This window comes from Bombyx mori, chromosome 26 (genome assembly GCF_030269925.1).
Source record: "Bombyx mori chromosome 26, ASM3026992v2".
Classification (NCBI taxonomy): Eukaryota; Metazoa; Arthropoda; class Insecta; order Lepidoptera; family Bombycidae; genus Bombyx; species Bombyx mori.
Window position 1 is genome coordinate 7,862,410 of NC_085132.1, and position 25,897 is coordinate 7,888,306.

At 37.1% G+C, this 25,897-nt stretch overlaps 1 protein-coding gene across 2 annotated transcripts in view; it reads left to right on the forward strand.

Moving 5' to 3' along the window:
• Nucleotides 1–25,897, forward strand: part of LOC101745937 (uncharacterized) — a 76,257-nt gene that overhangs the window by 26,084 nt on the left and 24,276 nt on the right. For both annotated transcript variants that reach the window (XM_062676342.1, XM_038020681.2), the window contains exon 2: nucleotides 21,656–21,832. In XM_062676342.1, the coding sequence (XP_062532326.1) occupies nucleotides 21,659–21,832 (174 nt within the window). In that variant the 5' untranslated portion in view covers nucleotides 21,656–21,658. The remainder of the gene's footprint in view (nucleotides 1–21,655; nucleotides 21,833–25,897) is intronic.

The following is a 25,897-nucleotide window of genomic DNA, read 5'->3' on the forward strand; positions in this document are numbered from 1 at the left end:
GTTATTTAATATCGCGTTGATTTGATCTTGAAGTATGACGGAAAACGATTTTGCAGTGACATTTAGCGATTACTCGATCTATTGTACAATTTACAACACCTCTATCAGTGTCTGCTCAACTAGATCCCAGCATTGTGGATATCTATGGCCAAACAGACAAGGCTGTATGGGCTTAGATCCCCTTGCCTTTCCTAACAAGGAAAAATTGTACCAAAAAAAAAATGGCCACTCCAGCAACTCAAAAAACAGCGAATTTTATCAATATAAACACCTGTAAAAATCGCGTTTTCCCATACGAAGCGTATTGTAAATACTTATCTTTAAGATTCCGTTCAACCGAGAAGACGGATAACAAAGATTAGGTTAAAACTCTCAATCAATCAACGTGTATTTTGTCTCATGAATTATTCAAAGGCCTTGCTACTGAGTAAACAAGGCGCGACAGACTGAAACTATGCCTCGAGCGAATCCAATTTTTGACCACGCATTTAGATTTTTGAAAACATCGTCTCTACCAATTTTGATTAGATAAAATTAGTTCATGTCAATGGAAACCTTTCATTACGTTTACAATTCTGTTATGCAATTAAATCATCATGGCCTACAAGATAAGACGCCTGATGTGTTAGTACCAAGGGATGCGACTATGCTGGTGCTTAGACCCCGCAAGAAGTACCTATAGCGAAAGAAGTAGGTCTGTACTGTCTATTGGATACTTAATTTTTTTCCTATTAGGAAGATGTTCGAACTTTGGAAAAAGTAAAAGTCTGTCAGCGTAAGGTCTGGTAAATATGGCGGATGACCCGACACTTCAAAACCTAGCTTTTGTAGCTTAGAGACTGTCTGTTGTGCCGTATAGGGTAAAACATTGCCTTGTAGGAGGAGCGAGGATGACCGACTAACTAAGCCTGACCAGAGATTCGCGAGCTTTTCCATCATTGTGTCCAGATCCCGATAGTACATAGTTGTAGTAATACTGGTGACATTTGGTAAGAAGCTGTGACGATTTATACCGGCACTCGACAAAACAGTGATCATGACTTTTACTTTTAGGTGTAAATTTTTCGTTTGAAGCTTTGTCTTTGTTCTGAACGAGAGTCTATCCAATATGATGACCGCTTATGATTATTAAAAGTACTATTATTTAATTTCTTATCCCAATAACAATACGGCTCAAAATCTCTCCGTTTCTGTGTCTGGTAACGCAAGGCATACCTTAATGTATTCGTAGCGCTGGCGTTCGTTCAGTTCGTACGACACCTACTTTTCAATTTTCTTTACCTTGGAAATTTGACGCAAATGAACCAATATTTTGATGCTAACGTCAAAAGCTGCTGCTAATTCAGCGGTTGATTGAGTATTGTCAGCTTCCTCTGTTGTCTTTAATTCCTTGTTGTTGACTTTAGTTTTCGCACGACTTTGGGCTTCATTTTTTAAATCAAAATTTCAATATTTTCATACGAATAACGTGCGATCGTTCGTAGCATCTACTCCATACACGTCACTTATATTGCGAGCCGTTTTTGCAGCATTACTACCGTGACGTAACTCAGATTCCACAATAGCTCGTATTTTATCGTGTCCATATTGATTAAAAAAATACAAATGCAATGAAAACAAAACATTAATCAATGAATAAGCAAATTAATAAATTCGAATTTAATTAAAAATTAAAATTTATTGCCAGCCATACATAAATTACATTAAAAAAAACCAGAATTGTTAAACGGCAATTTCATAGATGAAAATCTATTATACCGATGCACCGGTGTTCGAATCTTAGGCGGGTACCAATTTTTCTAATGAAATACGTACTCAACAAATGTTCACGATTGACTTCCACGGTGAAGGAATAACATCGTGTAATAAAAATCAAACCCGCAAAATTATTATTTGCGTAACCACTGGTAGTAGGACATCTTGGGAGTCCGCACGGGTAGGTACCACCACCCCGCCTATTTCCGCCGTGAAGCAGTAATGCGTTTCGGTTCGAAGGGTGGGGTAGCCGTTGTAACTATACTGAGATCTTAGAACTTATATCTCGAGGTGGGTGGCGCATTTACGTAGTAGATGTCTATGGGCTCCAAAAACCACTTAACATCAGCTGGGCTGTGAGCTCGTCCATTCAACTAAGCAATAAAAATAAAAAAGAAAGATACAAATGCAATGAAAACAAAACATTAATCTATCAATAAACCAATGACTAAATTTGAAATTGGTATTTCATATTTTTTAAATGAAACTCATTAGAATTTAAAATTTGGTGTCAACCATACGTAAATTACGTTTCATAAGGCCAGTATTGTTAAACGGCAATTTCATAGATGAAAATCTATTATATTGCTCTCTTTTAGTATCACAAAACATCTCTTCACATCCTGTACAGTATATGTAGTACGCTCTTGTCACTCAACTAAACTAATTTTGAAACTCAAACCAGTGCACTTAAGCTCTCAGAGCTTTTAGTTTCCGCCCTCGTCGCAAGTTGCTGCGGTAGCTCTCTCGGACATCGCAAACATCGAATCATTCATGATATTAAACTGTCGTATCTAGAGCCGCGACGCTAGAAATCTAACAAGAAAATGTTTTTAACCAATATATATTATGATCTTACATGTTGTTTGGACTTGGTGCTTTAGTTTTGTTTTTGTCTTACATTTAGAGCGCAATCGATTGGATTATTGGTAGGAACACACCGTTGGTCGGTTTCCTTGTGGTTGGTTATAATAATATTAGCTTTTGCCCGCGACTTTGTCCGCGTGGAATAGTTAGTTTGGCATAACGCTAAGTTTTACCCGCCTCTTCATTTACGTTGAATATCATCTTTATAAAAACACTTTCACAAATATAAGTAATGTTTTATTTTAGAACAAATTGGGTTAGCATAAAAAACGTTATAGAGAGCCAACCTTAACATATAGACATAATTATGCTGTCGCGGACTTTTTCTTGGATCTTTTAAAGGGGAACAATTCTCTCATATATTGTTTTCGCGAAACTTTAACCGTTTCCGCAGCGCACGCAGTGAAGCTCTCAAAGGGGAAAAAACCCCGACTTTGAAACATTCTTTATTGGTGCTCCGCTTGCATTGATCTTAGCGTGATGTTATATAGCCTTATAGTTTCCTCAATAAATGGGCTATCTAACACTGAAAGAATCGTTCATATCGGACCAGTAGTTCCTGAGGTTAGCGCGTTCACATGGGTAGATATCACTGCCCACCGGTAACCACTTAACAGCTGTTGAGCCATGAGCCATTTTCCACCTTGTTGATGAGTGATATAGTTCCATTATGACCATAGGCTAATCCAAGAATAAAGTCGTACTAGTTCCATTTCACAAGAACTCCTAAATAACTCACAATTTTTCTGAAATTACATTGAAATTATGATTAGCGTGAAAATTGCTGTTCTTGACGTGTTTTGTTTAATGTCGCCCGTAATATAAGTAATAATAAGTCGTGGAATAATTTAAGCAAGCGTGCGACATGCTAATCCTGTGTTAAAATAGCAGGAAAAGCTAGTTCGTTAATCATTTCGATTTCTGAAACCTTTTAATTATGATCCTTAGTGAACACATTTTACGCTGCTTTTAAACGCGCAAGAATTTCACGGTAGAACTCGACAATCGACGCTGGAATATCTGTTATGTTCAAAAACTATTTGCACTACGAAACAACAGGACCATAAATGTGGACTGTACTTTTACTAGTGGTAGGCCCTCTTGTGAGTCCGCACGGGTAGGTACTACCGCCCTGAACTATTTCTGCCGTGAAGCAGTAATGCATTTCGGTTTGAAGAATGGGGCAGCTATTGTAACTACACTTGAGACCTTAGAACTTGTATCTCAAGGTGGGTGGCGCATTTACGTCGTAGATGGGCTCCAGCAACCACTTAACATCAGGCGGGCTGTGAGCTCGTCTACCCATCTAAGCAATAAAAAATTAAGAAATAAAAACACAGATATTTAACGCGTTGACTGCGGGACCATTTTTGAAAGACTCAGCCAGTGTGTATGATGTCTTTTTGAGGCAAGTCTGGACTTCTTAACAGTGCGTTTGAGACATAATAAGCCTCACAAAGAACCCACCTACGCTCGTACAAATCAGGACATAGTCGCCTCCTGTACCGAGGGAAAGAACACGGGTATGACTGCCGCATCAGAGGTCAGTCGCGCATGGGGCTTTCTTAACCGCATGACGCAGTCGATGCGTTAAACAATCAGCAGTTAGAATTGTAATCACGTGTACGAGTTCCTTTTTTTTAAGGGATTTTATGACCTGGTAACTAAGACCTTTAGGTCATGTCTTATTTTAATTTATATTCTTATTTTTATGAAAAATGATCATGTGGTGTGAAATGAAATGAAGATGATTAATTTGAGACATTAATCAACTGGGATGAAATTAAAAGAAATGGGATGAGATAATATGGAATGATATATTATATTATAATCTCAGTAAAAAGGTGGTCATTTACTGAGATTTTTCTGTGGACTTTTTGGAGGATCATGAGAAGTTACGTCCAGCGGCTTTGTTTCATTTTCTCACATTCGTGCACTTTCACAGATATTAAGCAGTTAACAAACCACCGTTATTACACATTTAAACCTGAAGAAACACTCTTCTTTTGGGGTCGGCTCAGCAAATTTTTCCCTTCCATTCTCTTCAGCCGTCATCTCAACACTCACTCCTCTCACTCTCTCATATCGTCATTCACACACTCCATCCATGTCTTCTTCGGTCGACCTCTTCCCCCTCTACCTTGCACTACCATTTCCATACATCTCCTAGTCACATGCATCTTCTCTTTACGCATCACATGTCCATACCACGCTACACTAAACACTAAATAGACAAAATAAAACAAATCACACAACTTCACTCCTCGCGTTCCCGCCAAAAAGTCCTCGGTGCGAGTTCCGATGTGAGCGAGGTAGACTATTTCGAGGACTTGATTGTAATATCGCACCGATTGTATTTCATTCGATTAAATGTCACGATCTCGCCCACAGCCAGGCTACAAACGATACTGAGTGCAACCTTCATAATGCTTTGATCTGAGAAAATAACCGTATTATTTAATGTTATCGCGAGTCGCTTCCACACAATTAGCTAGTAACTTCGGATATTCGCATGACTATATATTAAAAGTAGCCAGAACTTATCCTGCGAGGAATAGGGATTCCAACCTATCTTATAGATTTGATAATGAATGGAAACAGTTTACATCTGTTGATTTGTTTCTTATTTCTACTTGATGATATGCATTTTCTTAAGTTTTAGAATTCAATGTGGAACGGAATGCATTGATCCTTCACGAAAAATAACAAGCATCCTTAACACGATTATTTTTTTATGTTTATTTTAATGCTTAGATGGTTAGACGAGCTCACAGGCCACCTGGTGTTAAATGGTTACTGGAGTCCGTAGACATCTACAACGTAAATGCGCTACCCACCTTGAGATATAAGATCTAAGATCTCAGTATAGTTACAACGGCTACCCCACCCTTCAAGTCGAAACGCACTACTGCTTCACGGCAAAAATAGGCGGGGTGGTGGTACCTACCCTGCTGACTCATAAGAGGTCCTACCACCTTTAATAGAAGTGCTCCCAGTGCTATGCGTGTTTACATTTCTCTAGAAGTTGTAATCGTTAAGACACACTGGTTACAATGTTTTCCTTTGAAGTACTATGGAATCGGTGATGGATCGGTTTGCCAATTGCTGCCCAGTCCTAGCCGACTGTCCTTTTAGGTTCTCTCAGTAAGTTATTTTTATCCATCTGCGACGTCTGGTATCAAGTGTTTAACGGAGACCGTAGACGTATCAACGTGAGTGCGGCCGCCAATCTTGAGGTTGGAGCTCTATGTCTCAATTATATAATACATGATACACACACACACGCGCGCGCATAATGACCTTTTTAAATGATAACACCTAATGATCTCTGAACACTAGTCCGCAGCATCTATTCACGACTTAACCTAAGCTAATCTATTAACAAGGAGTGAGCCTGGAGATCAGTAATACAGGTCATTGAACCCAGTACAGACTTCAGCTCTTTCAAAGGCTTACAAAATAAATTTTAGGGCTAATTTCTATTTGTGTTTGTTCATGTTATCATTATACCCTTAAGAGAAAAAGAAATAAATTATTATTATTATTATAATTAAGAAAATTAGAAAATTTGCGCCTTTGATTTTTGGGTAAGTCATTAAATTTTGGGTAAGTCCTTAAGCGGTATTTGAACATCAGTATAGTCGAATCGCTCGATATGAGTACACCAGATTTGTTATCCTTAACGTCCACGTCTATTCACAAAATTACTAGTTCTTGATGTAGATTAACAACAATACAAATAATATTTTAAGGCCACAATATAAGTACGATAATTTGAGCGAGCGTGTGACATGTAATTTTCACAGGCGTAGTACGCGGCTCGTAATTCTTAATGATGGCGGTAATCAGATGTAAGTGCTTAGACTTTTTGTTATAGTTTTGTTTTCAGCAGTTCTGTTTCATGCAGCAAATTCTTACGTACCGTTTTAGATTTTTGACGTGACAACGTCTTATAATTCGATGGAGCCGGCTGCACGCACGAAAAAACATGACTCATGCGGCGTTACTTCGCTCTGAGGCGTTGCATTTAAGGCTTGAAGTGCAAGCGAGAGCGCGCAACGAGCGACAAAAAGGCACAATCGGCCTCCGCATTCGGCAGCGTTCGACATCTGTCTCTCTCCTACTTGAGTGAGCGATGTATCCGCGTGGACAGCTGCTATACAATAATACATTTACAAGTTTTCGTCCAGTATGAAGTTCAGTGAAAAGTGAATGTGGTGTCAATTGTTTATAGCAACGATAATTGCGATAATTGAATAATGAAACCATTCCATCAGTATTTTCTTATGACGTTGTCACGTTCAACTATCGTCAGTAAACCGACTTTACAGACAACCGATTTTTTTTTCTCCTACGTATGCTGATAGCCTTGAGAGGCTATTTCAGCTTCACCATAACATGTAGGTGAGTTCACGGGGCTCAAACTGGAAGTGTTGCTAACACTGGCCCTAGCAAGAAACAGTGCTTCGCAGAATCGGCCACCGGATCGGAAACGCGACCCACTGAGAAGATCCGGTGAGAAACTAAGTGGGCACATTTTACAGGACATTTTGCCACATAATAAAGAAGATAAGGACAAGAAGGAGCAGAAAAACAAAACCATGATTTCTATAAAATAAAGTCTAAATTGATTTGCTTAAGTATTGACAGTACGTGATTTGTAGCTATTTATAATACAACCTACCGTCAATTTATAATCTCATCAGATTAGTTGTAAAGTAACTTAGTTACAATTATCCTGTGACGTTTATTGATTGATACAACCCACATCACAAGGTAAACGAGTCATTAACACAATTGCGATAAAAGAATACATAAAGCCAACTCATATTAATTCACCCGAGTGAGGATTTCAATGTGCGTTAATGATTCAGTGACTCAGCACATTAATGGCGGCCGGTAATTATTATTTGATTACTTTATACACTGATGGGCGAACGAATCCACGGTCCAACGTTAGCTTTAAGTGGCTACTGAAGTTCATAAGTATTACAATGTGATTTTTTTTTTTTTTAACGCTGGGGAATCCATTTACGGATACCCGGTCGAGACATGACGACAAATTGACAGTAGTGCTAGTAACATGACCATCATGTTTTTCTAGTATGTTAGTTTGTAACGGAATCTTTGAACATGATTTTGACTCCCTTCAAAACGTCAGATTAACTCGAAATGATTAACTCGAATGATGACAACCCAATATAAAAAAAAATCGAAAAAAATAATAAAAAAGATTTAAATTCATCTAAAACATGAAAAATAAATAATAGTTTAAAAAAATAACAAAATACGCTTTTATAGAAAATCCCACTAAAAAATAGAAAATAAATCTTAAATTAACAAAATCTTAACAAAATACGCTTTTAAGAAATCCAACTAAAAAATATAAACTAAATTTTAATAAATTTAAATTAAAATAGTGTAAGAAAAAATGATTTTATTGTAAAAAAATGCGTGGGTGCATGGCATCAGTAGTTATAAATATTTTATGAACAGATATGAGTAGAAGGGTTATTTTGATAATATCCTGAAAAGCACCCCACGCTTTTTTACAATAAAATAATTTTTTCTTACACTATTATTAATTCAAATTTATTAAAATTTAGTTTCTATTTTTTATTTAGATTTTCCATAAAAGCGTATTTTGTTAGTTTTTTCAAGCTATTATTTATTTGAAATAAGCTGAAATGTACTTCAACAAATTTTGATTCAAAGCTCTGTTATTCATTCAGATAACATAGGCGCAATTTTTTGACTTTCTAGATTGGCCGACCTGCTCACAGACTTCAAGTAACTACTTATACTACAACTTGATTACTTATAGTTAGTGAAGCCAATAAATATTACAACATGAACTACCGTTTAACTTAAGAGTGATGTTGAATTACTGGTACTACAAACTGGTACTATAACAGGTGTACTGCGCCTTGTAACTAAAGCTGGTATAATATATATAAATAGCAAATACGTTAAGATGTTATATTTTCTATATCTATATCTATATCTATACTAATATTATAAAGAGGAAAGATTTGTTTGTTTGTTTGTTTCGAATAGGCTCTGAAACTACTGGACCGATTTGAAAAATTCTTTTTCCATTAGAAGCCGACATTGTCCCTGATGAACATAGGCTACTTTTTTATTTTATTTTTTATTTTATTTTTTTAGTTTCATGTGTGTTTTAATGTTTCCGAAGCGAAGCGAGGGCGGGTCGCTAGTTTTACTAATATAGTAATAAATATAATTTGATCAAACAAAAAGAAAAACCTAAATGTTTTCACATAAGAAAAAAAAAACCAAGCTTAAAAGCACTTTCAATCGGCAAGCAGGAAGGAAAGTAAATACTTTGAAGTACAGAGCACATTAATTTCTCTGTTCCATTAAAAGCACAGGATTTCAGCGGGACCACCTCACAATACGGCGCGGGCTTTAACCACTTCCCAAACTTTGACATAGAATATAAAGAGAAGTGACACATTCGTATAGATTAAAGTCAGCTTAATGTACATCAAAGCATCACATGGCGTCTAAAAAAATAAACATATTACGTGGAAAATGTTAAAGCTTTTTTTGATGCGGAGGGAACCAGCTCACGGACTTGGGTCAAGTAGGCATTGTACCTCAAAGATAACGCAACTAATACTGCAACCCACCTTGAGACAATAAAGTTTGAAAAATTTAATAAACTAGCTTTTGCCTGCGACTTCGTCCGCGTGGAATAGTTCACAAATAATGCTTTATTTTAGAACAAATTTGGTTAGCATAAAAAATGTTATAGTGAGCGAACCTTAAGATTGTCGCAGACTTTTTTTAGATCTCTTAAAGGGGAACAATTCTGTCATACATTATTTTAGCGAAACTCTCAAAAGGGAAAGAAAACCCGATTTTGAAGCATTATTTATTGGTGCTCCGCTTGTATTGGTCTTAGCGTGATATAGCCTTCCTCAATAAATGGGCTATCTAACACTGAAATAATTTTTCAAATTGGAGCATTGGTTCCTGAGATTATCACGTTCAAACAAACAAACTCTTCAGCTTTATAATATTAAGTATAGATGTCTCATCCTAACAATTAAATATCGAGATTAAACCTTGAAATTAGTTGAAATGTACACTATACATTTCATTGTTTCTCCGTGTGAGTTGCGTACTGCCAGTTTTTTTTTTTTTTATTGCTTAGATGAGTGGACGAGCTCACAGCCCACCTGGTGTTAAGTGGTTACTGGAGCCCATAGACATCTAACGTAAATGCGCCACCCATCTTGAGATATAAGTTCTAAGGGTCTCAATTATAGTTACAACGGCTGCCCCACCCTTCAAACCGAAACGCATTACTGCTTCACGGCAGAAATAGGTAGGGTGGTGGTACCTACCCGTGCGGATTGACAAGAGGTCCTACCACCAGTAATTACGCAAATTATAATTTTGCGGGTTTCATTTTTATTACACGATGTTATTCCTACACCGTGGAAATCAATCGTGAACATTTGTTGAGTACGTATTTCATTAGAAAAATTGGTACCCGCCTGCGGGATTCGAACACCGGTGCATCGCTCAATACGAATGCACCGGACGTCTTATCCGTTAGGCCACGACGACTTCAAATTCTATTTCTATTTCTATTCGACTAATTTAAAATTGACACTTTCACTGAGTACTTTATATTTTCTCTTTAATACTATTTGTTTTAGGAAGGACATTAGTAAAGTGCTTAATAGATTTCAAATCGCTGACTATATTATTCTATTTATTTCGTCAACTTAAGTAAGTGTTAAGTAGTTAAATAGCTAACTCTAGTTTTCATGTTTTTTTTTTTTTTTTTTTTTATGTCGTTACTGTTAACATTTTAATTTAACCTATTTTTCCGTTGTTTGTACAATTGCTGTAACATGTCATAGTGTGTTATAAGAGATTGCTGTACATGCCAGTACTCAATTCTATACTTGTTAACTTTAAGCTTTAATGTTTTGTGTGTATTGCTGTTGGTGTGTCTAAATAAAAAAAATAAACTTTGACGCACATGCCGAACGAAGCCAGATTTTTACAACTTCTGCATATAGACACGTATTAGCAAGCATCTGAGGAAGTGGCATTAAAGACGAGTGAGATAGCAATATTAAAATTATTGCTCTCTTTTTCTTTTAATAATTTGTTGCCATCTTCTTTACAGAATACTCTGTGACAGAAACAGCTACCAACGAAACTGAGTTTCGGTAGCGCGTTAAGATTCGCTCGCTGCCTATCGCTTTCATTATACTAGTCTGGCTTCGAGCCAATCTTGGTGCCGACGGAAACTGGACTTTACTAAACTATTATTAAGTCCATTTTAGCGAGAGCCTCGAGACTGGTCACAAAGCGCATAGATGGACCAAAGTGATTGCTTTTGTCTGTTATTGAGCAGTTGGCTTTTAGTTCGTCGCCGATTGTCAATGGTCATTATTGATGTTGAGTGTAATGCCTTCGGATTCTTCGATGCAAATTGAATTTATGAATATAAAGTTGACTCCACAATTAAGAAGTAATTTCATAATTCGTTACGGTAGGGAGTATTTTAAGGCCGAAGCGGTAGGCATCGCAATTCTTCAATTACTGCCGTTATTCCTTCTGATTTGAAGAATGGGCATCTGTCAGTTGAGACTTGAAAGGTAGGCTAGACTTCATACATGAAGGTAAGTGGTGGAATTTCGGTAACCATTTAAGATCAGATAGGAATATGATAGAACATGCATTTACTGGTGGTAGGACCTCTTGTGAGTCCGCACGGGTAGGTACCACCACCCCGCCTATTTTTGCCGAGAAGCAATAATGCGTTTCGGTTTGAAGGGTGCGGCAACCGTATTAACTATACTGAGACCTTAGAACTTAAATCTCAAGGTGGGTGGCGCATTTACGTTGTAGATGTCTATAGGCTCCACTAACCACTTAACAATCAGGTGGGCTGTGAGCTCGTCCATCCATCTAAGCAATAAAAAAATACTCATTAAGAGAATTAAAAAAACATTTTTAAGCTTATCACAGAATAAGCAGATGAGATCTAGTTGTATCTATATCTATAATACAAAAAAAAAGAAACAAAAACCTTTTCTGATCAAACGATCATAGAATAAACGGGACCCTTTGTACCGTGTAACTTATCTTCAGCAAACCGAAAAGATATAACCCTACGGACCTTTTTATCTTTGTAAATACAATAAATGGAGTCGATACAACAAGAAGACGTTCCGAATCTCGCTTGAAGAAGTCAAAGTGAGCACTTAACCGCTATACAGGGTCCATAATTTTAACGTGATTCCTACATTTGTCACACTCTAACTCGTAGTCACGCTCAGCGCTTGTCAAACCACTCGGAGCGTCCCACAAAGTTTCTTGTTCGCATTTGTTTTTCGGAAAAACTTTGTTTTGTACGGGCAGCGTTAATTATGAAGCACACAATTTAGGGGTTTCTCAGATTTTGTAGCTCCAAGATATATACATAATAGTTATGAGAAAAAATAAAAACATTTTAGTAGTGAATCGAACACATCTATCTATATATAAGTATATCAAAATGAAATGCTGTTCGTTAGTCTCGCTAAAACTCGAGAACGGTTGGACCGATTTGGCTAATTTCGGTTTTGGATTATATTTGTCGAAGTCCAGAGAAGGTTTAAAAGGTAGATAAATATGAAAATGCTCGGAATTAAATAAAAATAACAATTTTGTTTTTCCTTTGATGTGTCCCCCGTCGAACGGATTCCTTTTGTTTGTTTTAAGTTTATTTTATACAAAAGGTTAGGTCTTTTATTTATCGATTGAGGCACTACGAAGTTTGCCGGGTCAGCTAGTAATATTGATAATAATACTATCTCGTGATCCAGTAGTCTAACTGGTTACCAACTAAATGATGAAAAGTCCGCTTCTCATTAAGTCACTATTCACAGGTCACTTCAAATATCGGTGGACCTTCGGTTATGATGTCCGGTGACTTTTACATATGGATGGGGAACCGTTTTATCGGAGGATTGTCATCGCAATCAGAGGGCTCCCAACATAAGCAGCGTCTGTAAAAAGTCAACACCTTTATTTATTATGAATACTAAATTGCGTAGATAGAGGGCATTTTTAATTTTTTTTAATATGCATTTAAAATACAAAACGTAATTTAGTAATAATAATTTAGTTCGCTGACTTTCTTTCCTCGGTTCTTTTCAGGACTATAGTACTTATTGACAACGCTTTTAAAGGTACTTTTACCTTTAAATAGAGGTCCCGCAGCAGTCGAAATTCGACTATAATTAATTGGAATTGTAAGTTTGTACACTACTATGGTTGTATTTTATATGTACTTTATTATTCACAAATTTCGCCAAGACCACACTATAAAAAATATTAATAAAGACAAACAATATTTAATCTATTCTCAATTTGACAACAGACGTCAAGAACAAAAGTTAGACAATAAATAGTATGCATGCGTGTGTGCGTCAAATACATGGTATGTAGTGTGTGTAATGTTTTCTTTATTGATTTAATGTATCTGTTATGCATTATTTTAAAAAAATATTAGCATTGTGCACTTATTCTCTATATTCTCTATAAGTGTGAAAAATTTCATACTCCTCCGTCCGCGCAATTTTCGTAAAACGGGATACAAAGTTTTTGCTTCTCGTATTAATATATAGATAGATTAGTATGTTAATTCTTTTGACAGTTAAGATTAATGATTGAAACGGAATCTAAAACAATTTTTTTGTTTGTTACTTGGATGAAAAGCGCTTTAAAAAATACCAGACATTAAAAAAATACCAATATTAAAAAAATACCAGGCTTTAAGAAAATACCGGTAGGCAGCGGCTTGGCTCTGCTCCTGGCATTGCTGAAGTCCATCACCATCAGGTGGCCGTCTGCCTATAAGGGGAATAAAAAAAACACTGGAAAATACATAATAATATGTATTATAAAGCATGTTATGCGAATTATGTTATTTCCCTGCGGCGTTCCGATATATTAAATTTAGGCCCGCGAAGCTTGTCACTATACAATAATAGCAAAGGTTTTTTTTTCATGGGCGGTCTGTCAGTTGCAACAACTCTGAAAATCCGAATGATAAAACGTGTCTAAAATTCTTAATGCCGAGCATTTAAACTCGACTTATACGATTAGGTTGTCCTTTTAGGAAATAATAATCTGGTAGGATTTTGATTGTGCTTTTTATTAATCTTTTTAATGTTTTTGGTTTTTGTATATGCGCCATCCACCTTGATATGTAAGTTCTAAGGTCTCAGTATAGTTACAACGGCTGCCCCACCCTTCAAACCAAAACGCATTATTGCTTCACGGCAGAAATAAGCAGGGTGGTGGTACCTACCCGTGCGGACTCACAAGAGGTCCTACCACCAGTAATTACGCAAATTATAGTTTTGCGGGTTTGATTTTTATTACACGATGTTATTCCTTCACCGTGGAAGTCAATCTTGAACATTTGTTAAGTACGTATTTCATTAGAAAAATAGGTACCCGAACACCGATGCATCGCAGCATACTTACGAATGCACCGAACGTCTTATCCTTTAGGCCACAATGGCTTCAGAAGATTATTTCACTTAATGATTTATTTTATTTCAAACTAAAAAAAATACTTGTGGCGTGATCTGAAATCGCTTCTATGATGTTGGAATAAAAAACAAAGTTGCAAAGCGTTATCTATCGATGATAAGGCGAATGTGATACGCAGACGTACCCCTCTTTGGCTCTATTTTGGTGGAGAGATGGGAGATTACATCAGCAAAAAAATCGAAAACAGTGCAACACGAAAATCGGAACTATTTATTTGAATTGGAGACTTTTGGTTTTTGTCACTAAATCGATTCGACCAAACAAAAATCACAATAATTGCATAATTATCTTGGGGACGAATCGAGTTGAAAGTATAATTTTAGTTTATAATAATGCATACACAATTTTTTTTTATTAACACGTAATAGAAACTTGTAGTTTTTATCAAGATTAAAGCCATTTAAAACATCTTAAAAACTAGACCGTAAAATTCGTTAATTCTTATCTTCCATGCAAATTATCGCATTTTATAAATTTTACTAGCTGACCCGGCAGACTTCGTAGTGCATCAATCGATAAATTAAAAGACCTAAACTTTATTTAATTCCGAGAAATTTCATATTTATCTACCTTTTAAACCTTCTCTGGACTTCGACAAATAATTCAAGACCAAAATTAGCCAAATCGGTCCAGCCGTTCTCGAGTTTTAGCGAGACTAACGAACAGCAATTCATTTATATAGATAATGAAAATGTCAAGTTGATAGAAATTACTGATTCCCTAATTTTGGCTTGGCCCGAATGGTATAGCACTCTAGGCCCACCGGTGGGTCGTAATGCGCTCAACGTGTTAAATACGAAAACTTCCATAAGTGTATTAAAACATACATTATATTATTATTAACCAAACAAAATACTATACATATAACATTGCTATAGTAATATATATAAGTAATACCATAAGATATAAGAGTCGACTATTATCAAAGCCGGCAATCTGACTTTTGGACAATGATTGGTAAATCAGAAAAACGAATTATTGACTTTGTATTCCATTGGCAGTCACAAAACTCTTCGGAACGACATCTTAGATAAATAACAGGTTAACTATTAACCTTTATTTAATACAGGTTTTGAACCGTATTCTTTGAAGGAGACGATTATATTCAAATCAATCTGATATGACATTTCAATATATATTTTTTGTCCAAATGCACAGATTGCCGCCTTTGATAACAGACGACTTATAAGTAATATACTTTATATAAGTCTTGTTAAAAGTTACGAAAACACACCACGTAATCTAATGTTGCTGAACAAATATTATTTCGCCAAGAGCACAGAACATAATTTATTACTTATTTACAAAGTCTGAGAGAAAGCGAAATATGGAGTTTATTAAAATTTTAAATAAGGAAAGGGTGGAAAATACTCTTGTAAATTTCATTAAGATACCGTCTTGTGCTTTAGGTATATTGGTTTAAGTTATTATAAGAAAGCTCTGCAATTGTTAACAAACATATAAACACGATTTCTTATGAGCAACTTGGAGCTCAAGTTACAGTGGTTGTAATTTTGGCTGTCAAATATAAATGTTATTAATACGTGAAGCAAAAACTTTGTATCCCTTTTTACGAAAATTGCGTGGACGGAGGAGTATGAATTTTTCCACACTTATAGAGAATATAGAGAAGAAGTGCACAATGCTAAATTTTTTTTTAAATAATGCTTAAAAGATACATTAAATCAATAAAGAAAACATTACACACACTACATACCATGTATTTGACGCACACACGCATGCATACTATTTATTGTCAAACTTTTGTTCTTGACGTCTGTGGTCAAATTGAGAATAGATTAAATATTGTTTGTCTTTATTAATATTTTTTTATAAAGTAGCCTTGGCGAAATTTGTGATTATAGAAGTTTAAAATACAATCATAATAGTGTACAAACTTACAACTCTAATTAATTATAGTCGAATTTCGACTACTGCGGGATCTCTAGTAAATGTTAATTTTCAGATCTCTTAATTTGAAAGACAATGAACAGATTTGCAGTCTTTTGTTGGATCTGACTTCAGTTCTGTGGATGCCTTGCCCTACACTTAACAGTTTTTCGGAGTCAGAGTTTATGATGAAGCAATATGCTACTAACTAAGGGATCAGAAGTTTTGTATAAATGGTAAAATGCCAATCACGCAAGACGATACACGTGTTTAATGTGTCTCCTGAATGAATTCCACGGTAAAGGAGTATATTATTATACTATATATACCACAAGTATATTATATTATCTAATATGATATCTAATATGATATCTATCTTAGAGTTATACATGTTTTAGGGTGTGTGGCGACAATTATATTTTTGTGATATCTATCGATTGTGGTAAAATTATTACCAGATGGGCTGTGAGTCGTCTTTCCATTAAACACGAGGAAGATAAGATAGAGAAAGTACGCGGAAATATTATTAGTATTTTAACAAGAGTTTGGCATGGATTATCTAAATGAGCGATAGTGATTGTTCATAATTAAATTTGATGGGTTTTTTTTTGAATGCTTAACACTAGGTCCCTGGGATGTTTATTATTAGAACATTTGTTTTTTAAAGTACATTACGTGTTTTGTGTTCTGAAAGAATATTTGAATTTTGCACGTAAGAAAACATTTGCAAAATTCTAACGCAAGAATCTCAAGACGAACGAACATATGATCCAGCCTCCTTTCCACACGTGGGAACACTGTCTCTATGTAGAGTTCATTGTGGCGGGCGCATTGTTAGCGCGCACTTGACTTCGCTCTACCTGCCGCCAGTAGGGCTGTAATTAAAAAAATTCACAACGAAATATGAATAGTTGCTTTCGAAATACGTTCCGTAATTTCATATTTGACGTTGTAGTCCAATTCGGATTGTAGTTTCTGTGAATTGTGAATGGACTTAGTTGTAGGTAGTGACGTTAACACTTCTGAAGTCATCGTGGCCTAAAAGATAAGACGTCCGGTGCATTCGTGTTGAGCGATGCACCGGTGTTCGAATTCCGCAGGCGGGTACCAATTTTTCTAATGAAATACGTACTCAACAAATGTTCACGATTGACTTCCACGGTGAAGGAATAGCATCGTGTAATAAAAATCAAACCCGCAAAATTATGATTTGCTTAATTACTAGTGGTAGGACCTCTTGTCAGTCCGCACGGGTGGGTACCACCATCCCGCCTATTTCTGCTGTGAAGCAATAATGCGTTTCCGTTTGAAGGTTAGGACAGCCGTTGTAATTATACTGAGACCTTAGGACTTATATCTCAAAGAGGGTGGCGCATTTACGTTGTAGTTGTCTGTGGGCTCCAGTAGCCACTTAACAGCAGGTGGGCTGTGAGTTCATCCACCCATCTAAGCAATAAAAAAAAAGTATTGATCGCGGCTAACAGTCATGCTTCTTCGGGGCTCTGTTTCGAGCGGAACTCTTGTGTTCAGACGAGAGTGCAAGAAAGTCAAAACCCCCCACTGGTTTCAGCAGCTCCACATACTCTACACATTTCCTCAGTGTGCTTAATGCAAGTTTTTTAACGTTCTCTATAGCGTAAAAGTTAACTCAAATTTGTCTGCAGTTGCAACAGCGGGGATTTCGTGTGTCAGATGAAAAAAGTATGGTGAGACCACTTTTTGATGTACATAGGCTTCTACTCAATACTCTTAAGATTGTCTGTTTAAAAAAATCCTCTCCACCACCAATGTAAAAACATGCAATTTAGCTAAGTATTTTACCAAAAATGTGGGTAGTTTATGACTTTCTTTCTTTTTTTTTTTTTTTTTTTTTATTGCTTAGATGGGTGGACGGGCTCACAGCCCACCTGGTGTTAAGTGGTTACTGGAGCCCATAGACATCTACAACGTAAATGCGCCACCCACCTCGAGATATAAGTTATAAGGTCTCAGTATAGTTACAACGGCTACCCCACCCTTCGAACCGAAACGCATTACTGCTTCACGGCGGAAATAGGCGGGGTGGTGGTACCTACCCGTGCGGACTCACAAGAGGTCCTACCACCAGTGATTACGCAAATTATAATTTTGCGGGTTTGGTTTTTATTACACGATGTTATTCTTTCACTTTGCGTGGAGCATTAGAAGCAACTTTTCGGCTTTTCTTTTGGTTTATCATCTTTGATTTTTACAATATTGTATCTTAAGCTACCTCGATTAGGCCATTATATATATTTTTTATCACATTAGAAAACAACTTTTTATTTGCTTTCAGAGCAAAAATATGATAAAGCTTAATGAAAAATTCAATTCGGGACCATCTCGTAAAACCCCGAACTTGCAAGAAAAGCTATAAACTACCCTAGAGCTTCATTAATAACGTAGCCATTTTGACTCCACCTAAAAAGAGTCATCTAATAAATTTTAAAACCGGCGTCATAAAATTCGGCGTCTCTACTGCCCAGTTAATCGTGTACCAAGGTACATAGTCCACACACGGCTGGTCATAAAACTTACTCTTGATTATCATTTCGTGATCCACATTTTTATCGGTGATTACGCTTGCGATCTGAAACGGTATGAGCAAAAGTGAAACAATATTGGAATTGGCAATGGTCCTTTTATTATTCAAGGATTGAAAATGATAGTATTTATTTGAGTATGTGATTTTGGATGAAAAATTGATCTTGTGGGCAGATGAGCATACGGCCCATCTGATGGTGAGTAATAACCGGCACTCATGGAGGTCAGCAATGCCAGGAGCACATTCAAGTCGCTGCCTACTGCCGAGTATTCTCCACAAGTCTCGTTTGAAGTAGGACATGCCATTACGCTCGGGAATTACCATAGAGGTATAATTAACATCGCAGATTTTTCAGTAGGATCATTAATCGTGATATAAATCGCCATCGCGCATTGAAACCGATGGTAGTCGTGGCTTAGTTGTGTCGATATTCACCCTAAGGGCATTTTTACCTTAGATCTGGATTTATTGCAAATGTATAGCCATTTAAATGCAGCTGTCCTCCATGCCAAGAACAATGTTAATACATACATTAAAGGCTATAATAGTGGGTGTGTATTTAGAACTAAATTTATAGCATCTGTAGTCTAATTGTGTAGTTAAATATATACTCGTAATAATTAAATTACACCGATATCTTTTTTCTGCTTATATGGGACGACGAGCTCATAGCCCACCTGGTGCAAAGTTGTTACTGGAGTCCATAGACATCTACAAAGTAAATACTAATACATTTTCGATGAATTTAAACAGAATACACAATAAATAAATGACTTGGTAGGTGATACAACTGGTTTGGAAGATACTAATGCATTATAATAAGAAAGTTTTCTGCCGAATCATAGTCATAGCAGCTTCAACATCGCTTAAAGAGAGTTATGTGAAAGACTGTGAGAAGACGTATGTGACTTACTGGTGGTAGGACCTCTTGTGAGTCCGCACGGGTAGGGACCACCACCCTACCTATTTCTGCCGGAAGTAGTAATGCGTTTCGGTTTGAAGGGTGGGACAGCTTGTAACTATACTGAGACCTTAGAACTCGTATCTCAAGGTGGTTGGCGCATTTACGTTGTAGATGTCTATGGGCTCCAATAACCACTTAACCAATAACCAGATGGGCTGTGAGCTCGTCCACCCATTTAAGCAATAAAAAAATTTAAGGAACGATGAGTAATCAGTGTTTATATTAATATAGCGATTGCAATTTAGATCTTCGTGTCTTGATATTAGGATAGATATATGTAGAGGGATATGCAAAACCCATCGTGATTGCGATTCCGTGTATATTAATCTTCAAATCCGTTTTAATGTTATTTTTATCCGAATCAGGAATCCGATGGGAGCATAAATCCCTCTGTGACCTGACCGCGTTCATAATTCATATTGCGTTCAGAGTGACGGGGTGCGTGATATACCTGCAAATGTGATTTGCTTGTTCTATTTATTGTTCGAAATTTGCGCGTTTTGGTAGCCAAGTGAGAAATGATGATGTTTTGATTAAAGATTTGACTAAAGATAAAATTTCAGTTTAATGTTATTTTAATGTTGCTTTTTTTTTCTGTCTTAGATGAGTGGACGAGCTCACAGCCCACCTGGTGTTAAGTGGTTACTGAAGCCCATAGACATTTACAACGTAAATGCGCCACCCACCTTGAGATATAAGTTCTAAGGTCTCAGTATAGTTACAACGACTGCCCCGCCCTTCAAACCGAAACGCATTACTGCTTCACGGCAGAAATAGGCAGGGTGGTGGTACCTACCCGCGCGGACTCACAAAAGGTCCTAACACCAGTAAAATAGGCAGGGTGCTGGTACCTACCCGAAGAGGCAGGGTGCTGGTACCTACCCGAAGAGGCAGGGTGGTGGTACCTACCCGAATAGGCAGGGTGGTGGTACCTACCCGATTTTTGTGATTGAGACCTTGCCTTTTGGTTGTTGTAATTAGGCTCTTACTCTACTTGTAATTAGGCTTGACCGTATCCTAAGTAATTAGCTAAAATGTATTCCTGTAGTCCGGTTTTTGGTATCTGTGTAATTTTTTTTTACAGTAAAGGGTATTTTAGTCGACCGTGAACACGAATACTATAAAATATTCGGAAATAATACACTGACAATAAAATCGTAAGATTTTACGTAACAGAAAAAATATTAGTTTCCATAATCATGATTATCATCTTAAGTTGAGCTGATTGAATTTTGTGTTAGAGCTTAGCGTAGATTTTTCGAATGATCAGTTTAAAATGATACTTGAGATTTTCTTTGAAACTTATCAATATTCGGCATGACAAGTTAAAAAGTTGTAGTAAAATTATAAAAACAATACAATACTGTTTATTATTAACTGGCGCCTATTTGTCTCCGATTATTATAATATTTTTCTAGGATAGATCGACGAGCTCACGCTCCCGGTTTTTAAGACTAAGTGGTCACTGGAGCCCATAGACATTAACAACTTAAATGCCGCCACCCACCTTGAGACACGAGTTCTAAGGTCTCAGTTTTCAGTACTAATGCTGTCGTATCCTTCAAACCGAACCGAATTATTGATTCTCGGTAAAAATAGGCAGGGTTTCACCAGTATAAATACTTCACAAGTGATTTTGATCTTGTATGAGTGATAATATTCACCATGGTACATCTGTGGGTTCCGGTAATCCTTTTCCTTTTTTGTTATTGCTAAGATGGTGGACGAACTCACAGACCACCTGGTGTTAAGTGATTACTGGAGCTCATAGACATGTACAACGTAAATGCCGCCAACCACCTTGAGATATAAGTTCTAAGATCTCAGTATAGTTACAACGGCTGCCCCGCCCTTCAAACCGAAACGCATTACTGCTTTACGACAGAAGTAGGCAGGGTGGTGGTACCTACCCGTGCGGACTCACAAGAGGCCCTACCACCAGTAAAAAATATTTGTCTATTGATAGTTACATAAGCTGCGTTTTGTTCTCAGAAGTTACATAAACTGCATTTCGTTCCCAGAAAATGTCGAGCCGACTTGCAACAGCGCTGGTCGTCGTGTCGCTTGCCGTGGCCGCTTCATCCATCAGATGCTGGAAGTGCGGACAGTACAGCGACGGCGTGGGCTCCATCACGCCATGCAGCAATCGAAGTGCTGCTAGATTGGACGAATGCCCTAAAGACTCCAAGTTCTGCATTGTAAGTGCATGGGGAAATATAAGCCTTTAAGGGCAGTTAGCGGTTTGGCTCTGCCTCTGGCATTGTGACGTAGATGAGCAACGGTAACCATTCACCATCAGGTTTTTTTTAATTTTTATTGCTTAGATGGGTGAACGAGCTCACAGCCCACCTGATGTTAAGTGGTTACTGGAGCCCATAGACATTCACAACGTAAATGCGCCACCAGTATAGTTACAACGACTGCCCCACCCTTCAAACCGAAACGCAGTACTGCTTCACGGTTGAAATAAGCAGGGTGGTCGTACCTGCCCGCGCGGCCTCACAAGAGGTCCTACCACCAGTAATAACGCAAATTATAATTTTGCGGGTTTGATTTTTATTGCACGATGCTATTCCTTCACCGTGGAAGTCAATCGCGAAAATTTGTTGAATACGTATTTCATTACAAAAATTGGTACCCGCCTGAGATTCGAACATCGGTGCATTGCTCAACACGTATGCACCGGACGTCGTATCCTTTAGACCACGACAACTTCGCAATGGGCCATGTGCTCGTCTGCCTATTAGGGCAATAATAAAAATCTTAAAAAGTAAGGCTCATTGACACCGTGTTTTCCTTTCCATATGACGTGATTTCAAGAAAATACTATACAAGTAACTATAGAAGTGTTCACCATTACCAAAGACTACTCCACATTCACTAATAAAGTCATTGCAGCTTATTCTCACATTTAATTCGTTTTTAGCGATAAGACCGCCAATTGTACTTTTTTGTATTTATTGTTTTGCATTGTTTATTTATTATACAATGTGTATTATATATATTAAACAATGTGTACAATAACGGATACTCTCTCTCGCTCTCTCTCTCCCTCTGCCGCTCTCTCTCTCTAGATTACATGATTTCACTAAGCAAATTTTTATTTCAGTTGATTTGCTTGTTTGTAGTAAACTCTTATTCGCAAGCACAAGCATTTCCGTGTAAAAATATACAGTCAATTTTAAAAAAGTTTGCACGTACTACAATATTTCATCGTAATTTGTATAGCAACTTGTGTATAGGTGTTTCCCGAGCGCTATGACATGTCCTTCTTCAAACGAGGCTTGTGGAGAGTATTAAGCGGTAGGCAGCGGCTTGGCTCTGCCCCTGGCATTGCTGAAGTCCATGGGCGACGGTAACCACTCACCATCAGGTGGGCCGTATGCTCGTCTGCCTACAAGGACAATAAAAAAAAAATCAACGAGATTACGTTTTCAAAATGGCAAAACTCTCATGGAATCCTGACCAACTGATATTGGGTAATTTGCAGTACCGAAATGCCAATCGTAGCACGCCCGCTACGCAGCTGTTACGACTTGCTACGCCGTAGGGTTTGCTCAGTCTTAAAACGTTATCTTCAATCTTATTTAATTATTCATTATTTCTTTAACGTTTTTAAATCATGGATAATTTATTCATTTTCAATTGTAGAATGTATAACATAATAATATAGAAGTATTGAGTTTATGTGCAAATAATCATTGTTACTTATCTGTTACTGATACTTACTTGTACTTAGTGGTAGTAGAGTTTATAGTGTGCCCGCACGGTTAGGTACCATTTTTCTCTCTATCCTTTCCACGAGGCAGTCTTACATCTTGTCATCTTCGCCTTTTTCACTTATAGCCCACTCCTGTAACGCTCTTGGACAAACTGCCTGCGGTTGCCCCTCCCTTGCCAGGACAAATTGCATTAGGTATCTGGGTATACAGATCGATGACCTATTATCCTTTCATTCCCATATTGACGTTCTGTCGTCCAGATTACGCAAACTCACTTACATTTTTAAAAATCTGCGTCATGTAACCGACAGGAACGTACTTACACTCGTTTATTTAGCGCTCTGTCAATCAGTCACTCAGTATTGCATAGTGGCATGGGGCGGGTCTTCCAAAACACACTTTTTAAAACTTGAACGTGCCCAGAGATGTATTTTAAAAGTTGGATGGCGGCTCCCTTATAGGTTTCCTACAAATGATCTTTACAAAACCTGTAAAGTCCTTTCTGTCCGTAAATTATTTATTCTTAATCTTATTATGACTACACACTCGAAAACTCCATACGATCCGACATTGCTCGTAAGTCAGCGGCGCGGGCATGGTGTGCGTCCCACAACACTTGTTTCTACATCGTTAGCTCAACGCTTTTATGGCTTCTTAAGTAGCTTCATATATAATAAAATCAATAAGCTGATCAATATATACCCCATGACACAGACCCAATGCAAACATGCACTAACAAATTGGCTTCACGACCTAGACTACGAGCAAACAGAGAACTTACTCCAGACTGTGAAGTAATCTGCTTTTTGTTTTCGAGCCCAATTAAGCAAATAATTATTTATACCTATGTAATAGTAATAATACACACGCATAGATGCAGATACTCACACATACACAATACAACATGCATGCGCGCACACTCCAACTCACACACACACACACACACACACACACACACACACACACACACACACACACACACGCGCGCACATACACAACCCAAATACACACACATTCACACACGCACACACACGTAAAATGACCTTCTTAATATATAACACCTAATGATCTCTCAACACTAGTCCGCAGCATCTGTTCACGACTTAACCTAACCTAATCTATCTTAAGAAGGAGGGAGCCTGGAGATCAGTAATACAGGTCTTTGAACCTAGTACAGACTTCAGCTCTTTCAAAGGCTTACAAAATAAATTATAAGGTTAATTTATTTCCATTTGAATTTGTATGTACCTTGTACCTTTAAGAGAGAAATAAATAAATTATTATTATTTACATATGTTTCCCCTTTCTCAGTTCAGTCTGTCGACAGAGCCGGTGGAACTGTATATACGGGCTTTTGGCCAAGTAATATACATTAGTTATGAGTTAATAATTATGCTAGTTTTTATTGCGTGTAGTAAGTTTGGTTTTCTTCAAGCTGCATAAACTTTCTCACTATTCTGCATGTATTTAGGATAGCTGCCTTTTGTAGTGAAATAAATATGTTATCTTTTAAATCTAGAAGCTTTAAGCTGTTGTGGATGTGGTTTGGGACAACTCCAGTGGTTGAGATTATTATTGGGACTATGTATGCTTTTTTCTGTTTCCAAATTCTAACTATTTCTTCTTTAAGTTCTGTGTATTTTGTCATCTTTTCTGTAAACGTTTTTTGAATGTTGTGGGTATTCGGGACTGCAATGTCAATAATGTAGGTGACTTTATTGTTTTTATCTTGTAAAGTGATATCCGGTCTATTGTAGTGAATCGTCCTATCGGTAAGAATAGCGCGATCATAATAAAGTTTACAGGAGTCATTTTCAAGAACGGTTTGTGGTTTATAATTGTAGTACGGTGTGTTTATATTTTGTATCAATTTATGTTTGAGAGCCAGTTGTTGATGGATAATATTAGCAAGTTGGTTGTGTCTGTGAGTGTAATCTGTCTGTGTAAGGGTTGAACATGCTCCAGTTATGTGCTGTATTGTTTCTGGCTGGGTGTTGCATTTGCGGCATTTATCGTCTCTAATAGTGGGATCTTTAATAATATATTTTCTGTAATTTTTTGTGTTTATTACTTGGTCCTGTATGGCAATTAAAAATCCTTCCGTTTCGGGGAACAGACTTCCTGTTTTGAGCCACATGTTTGATGCCTTGCTGTCTATGTGAGATTGGCTTAGGTCATGAGGGTGTCGTCCATGTAGCGCTTTTTTCTTCCAGTTTTCTTCCATGTCTTTTTGTGGGTTTCTATTTCTTAGGTTTTCTGTATTATCTATTAGTTCTTTTTGTTTGAGATTTAGCGGTGTGTAGTTGTTATCATTTTGTGCTATGGCTCTGTGAATTTCACTTAAATCTGATTTTATGTAGAAAAATGTTTTTAAGCTGTGTATTTGTTTACGCCATAGATGCCAAATATCTATCATGCCTCTACCCCCGTCTTGTCTTTTAATTGTCAATCTTTCTATTGCAGATTTTGGATGAAGATTATTGTGTTTTGTTAATGTAGTCCTTGTTATGCGTTCTATTTGTTCTATGTCAGTTTTGCTCC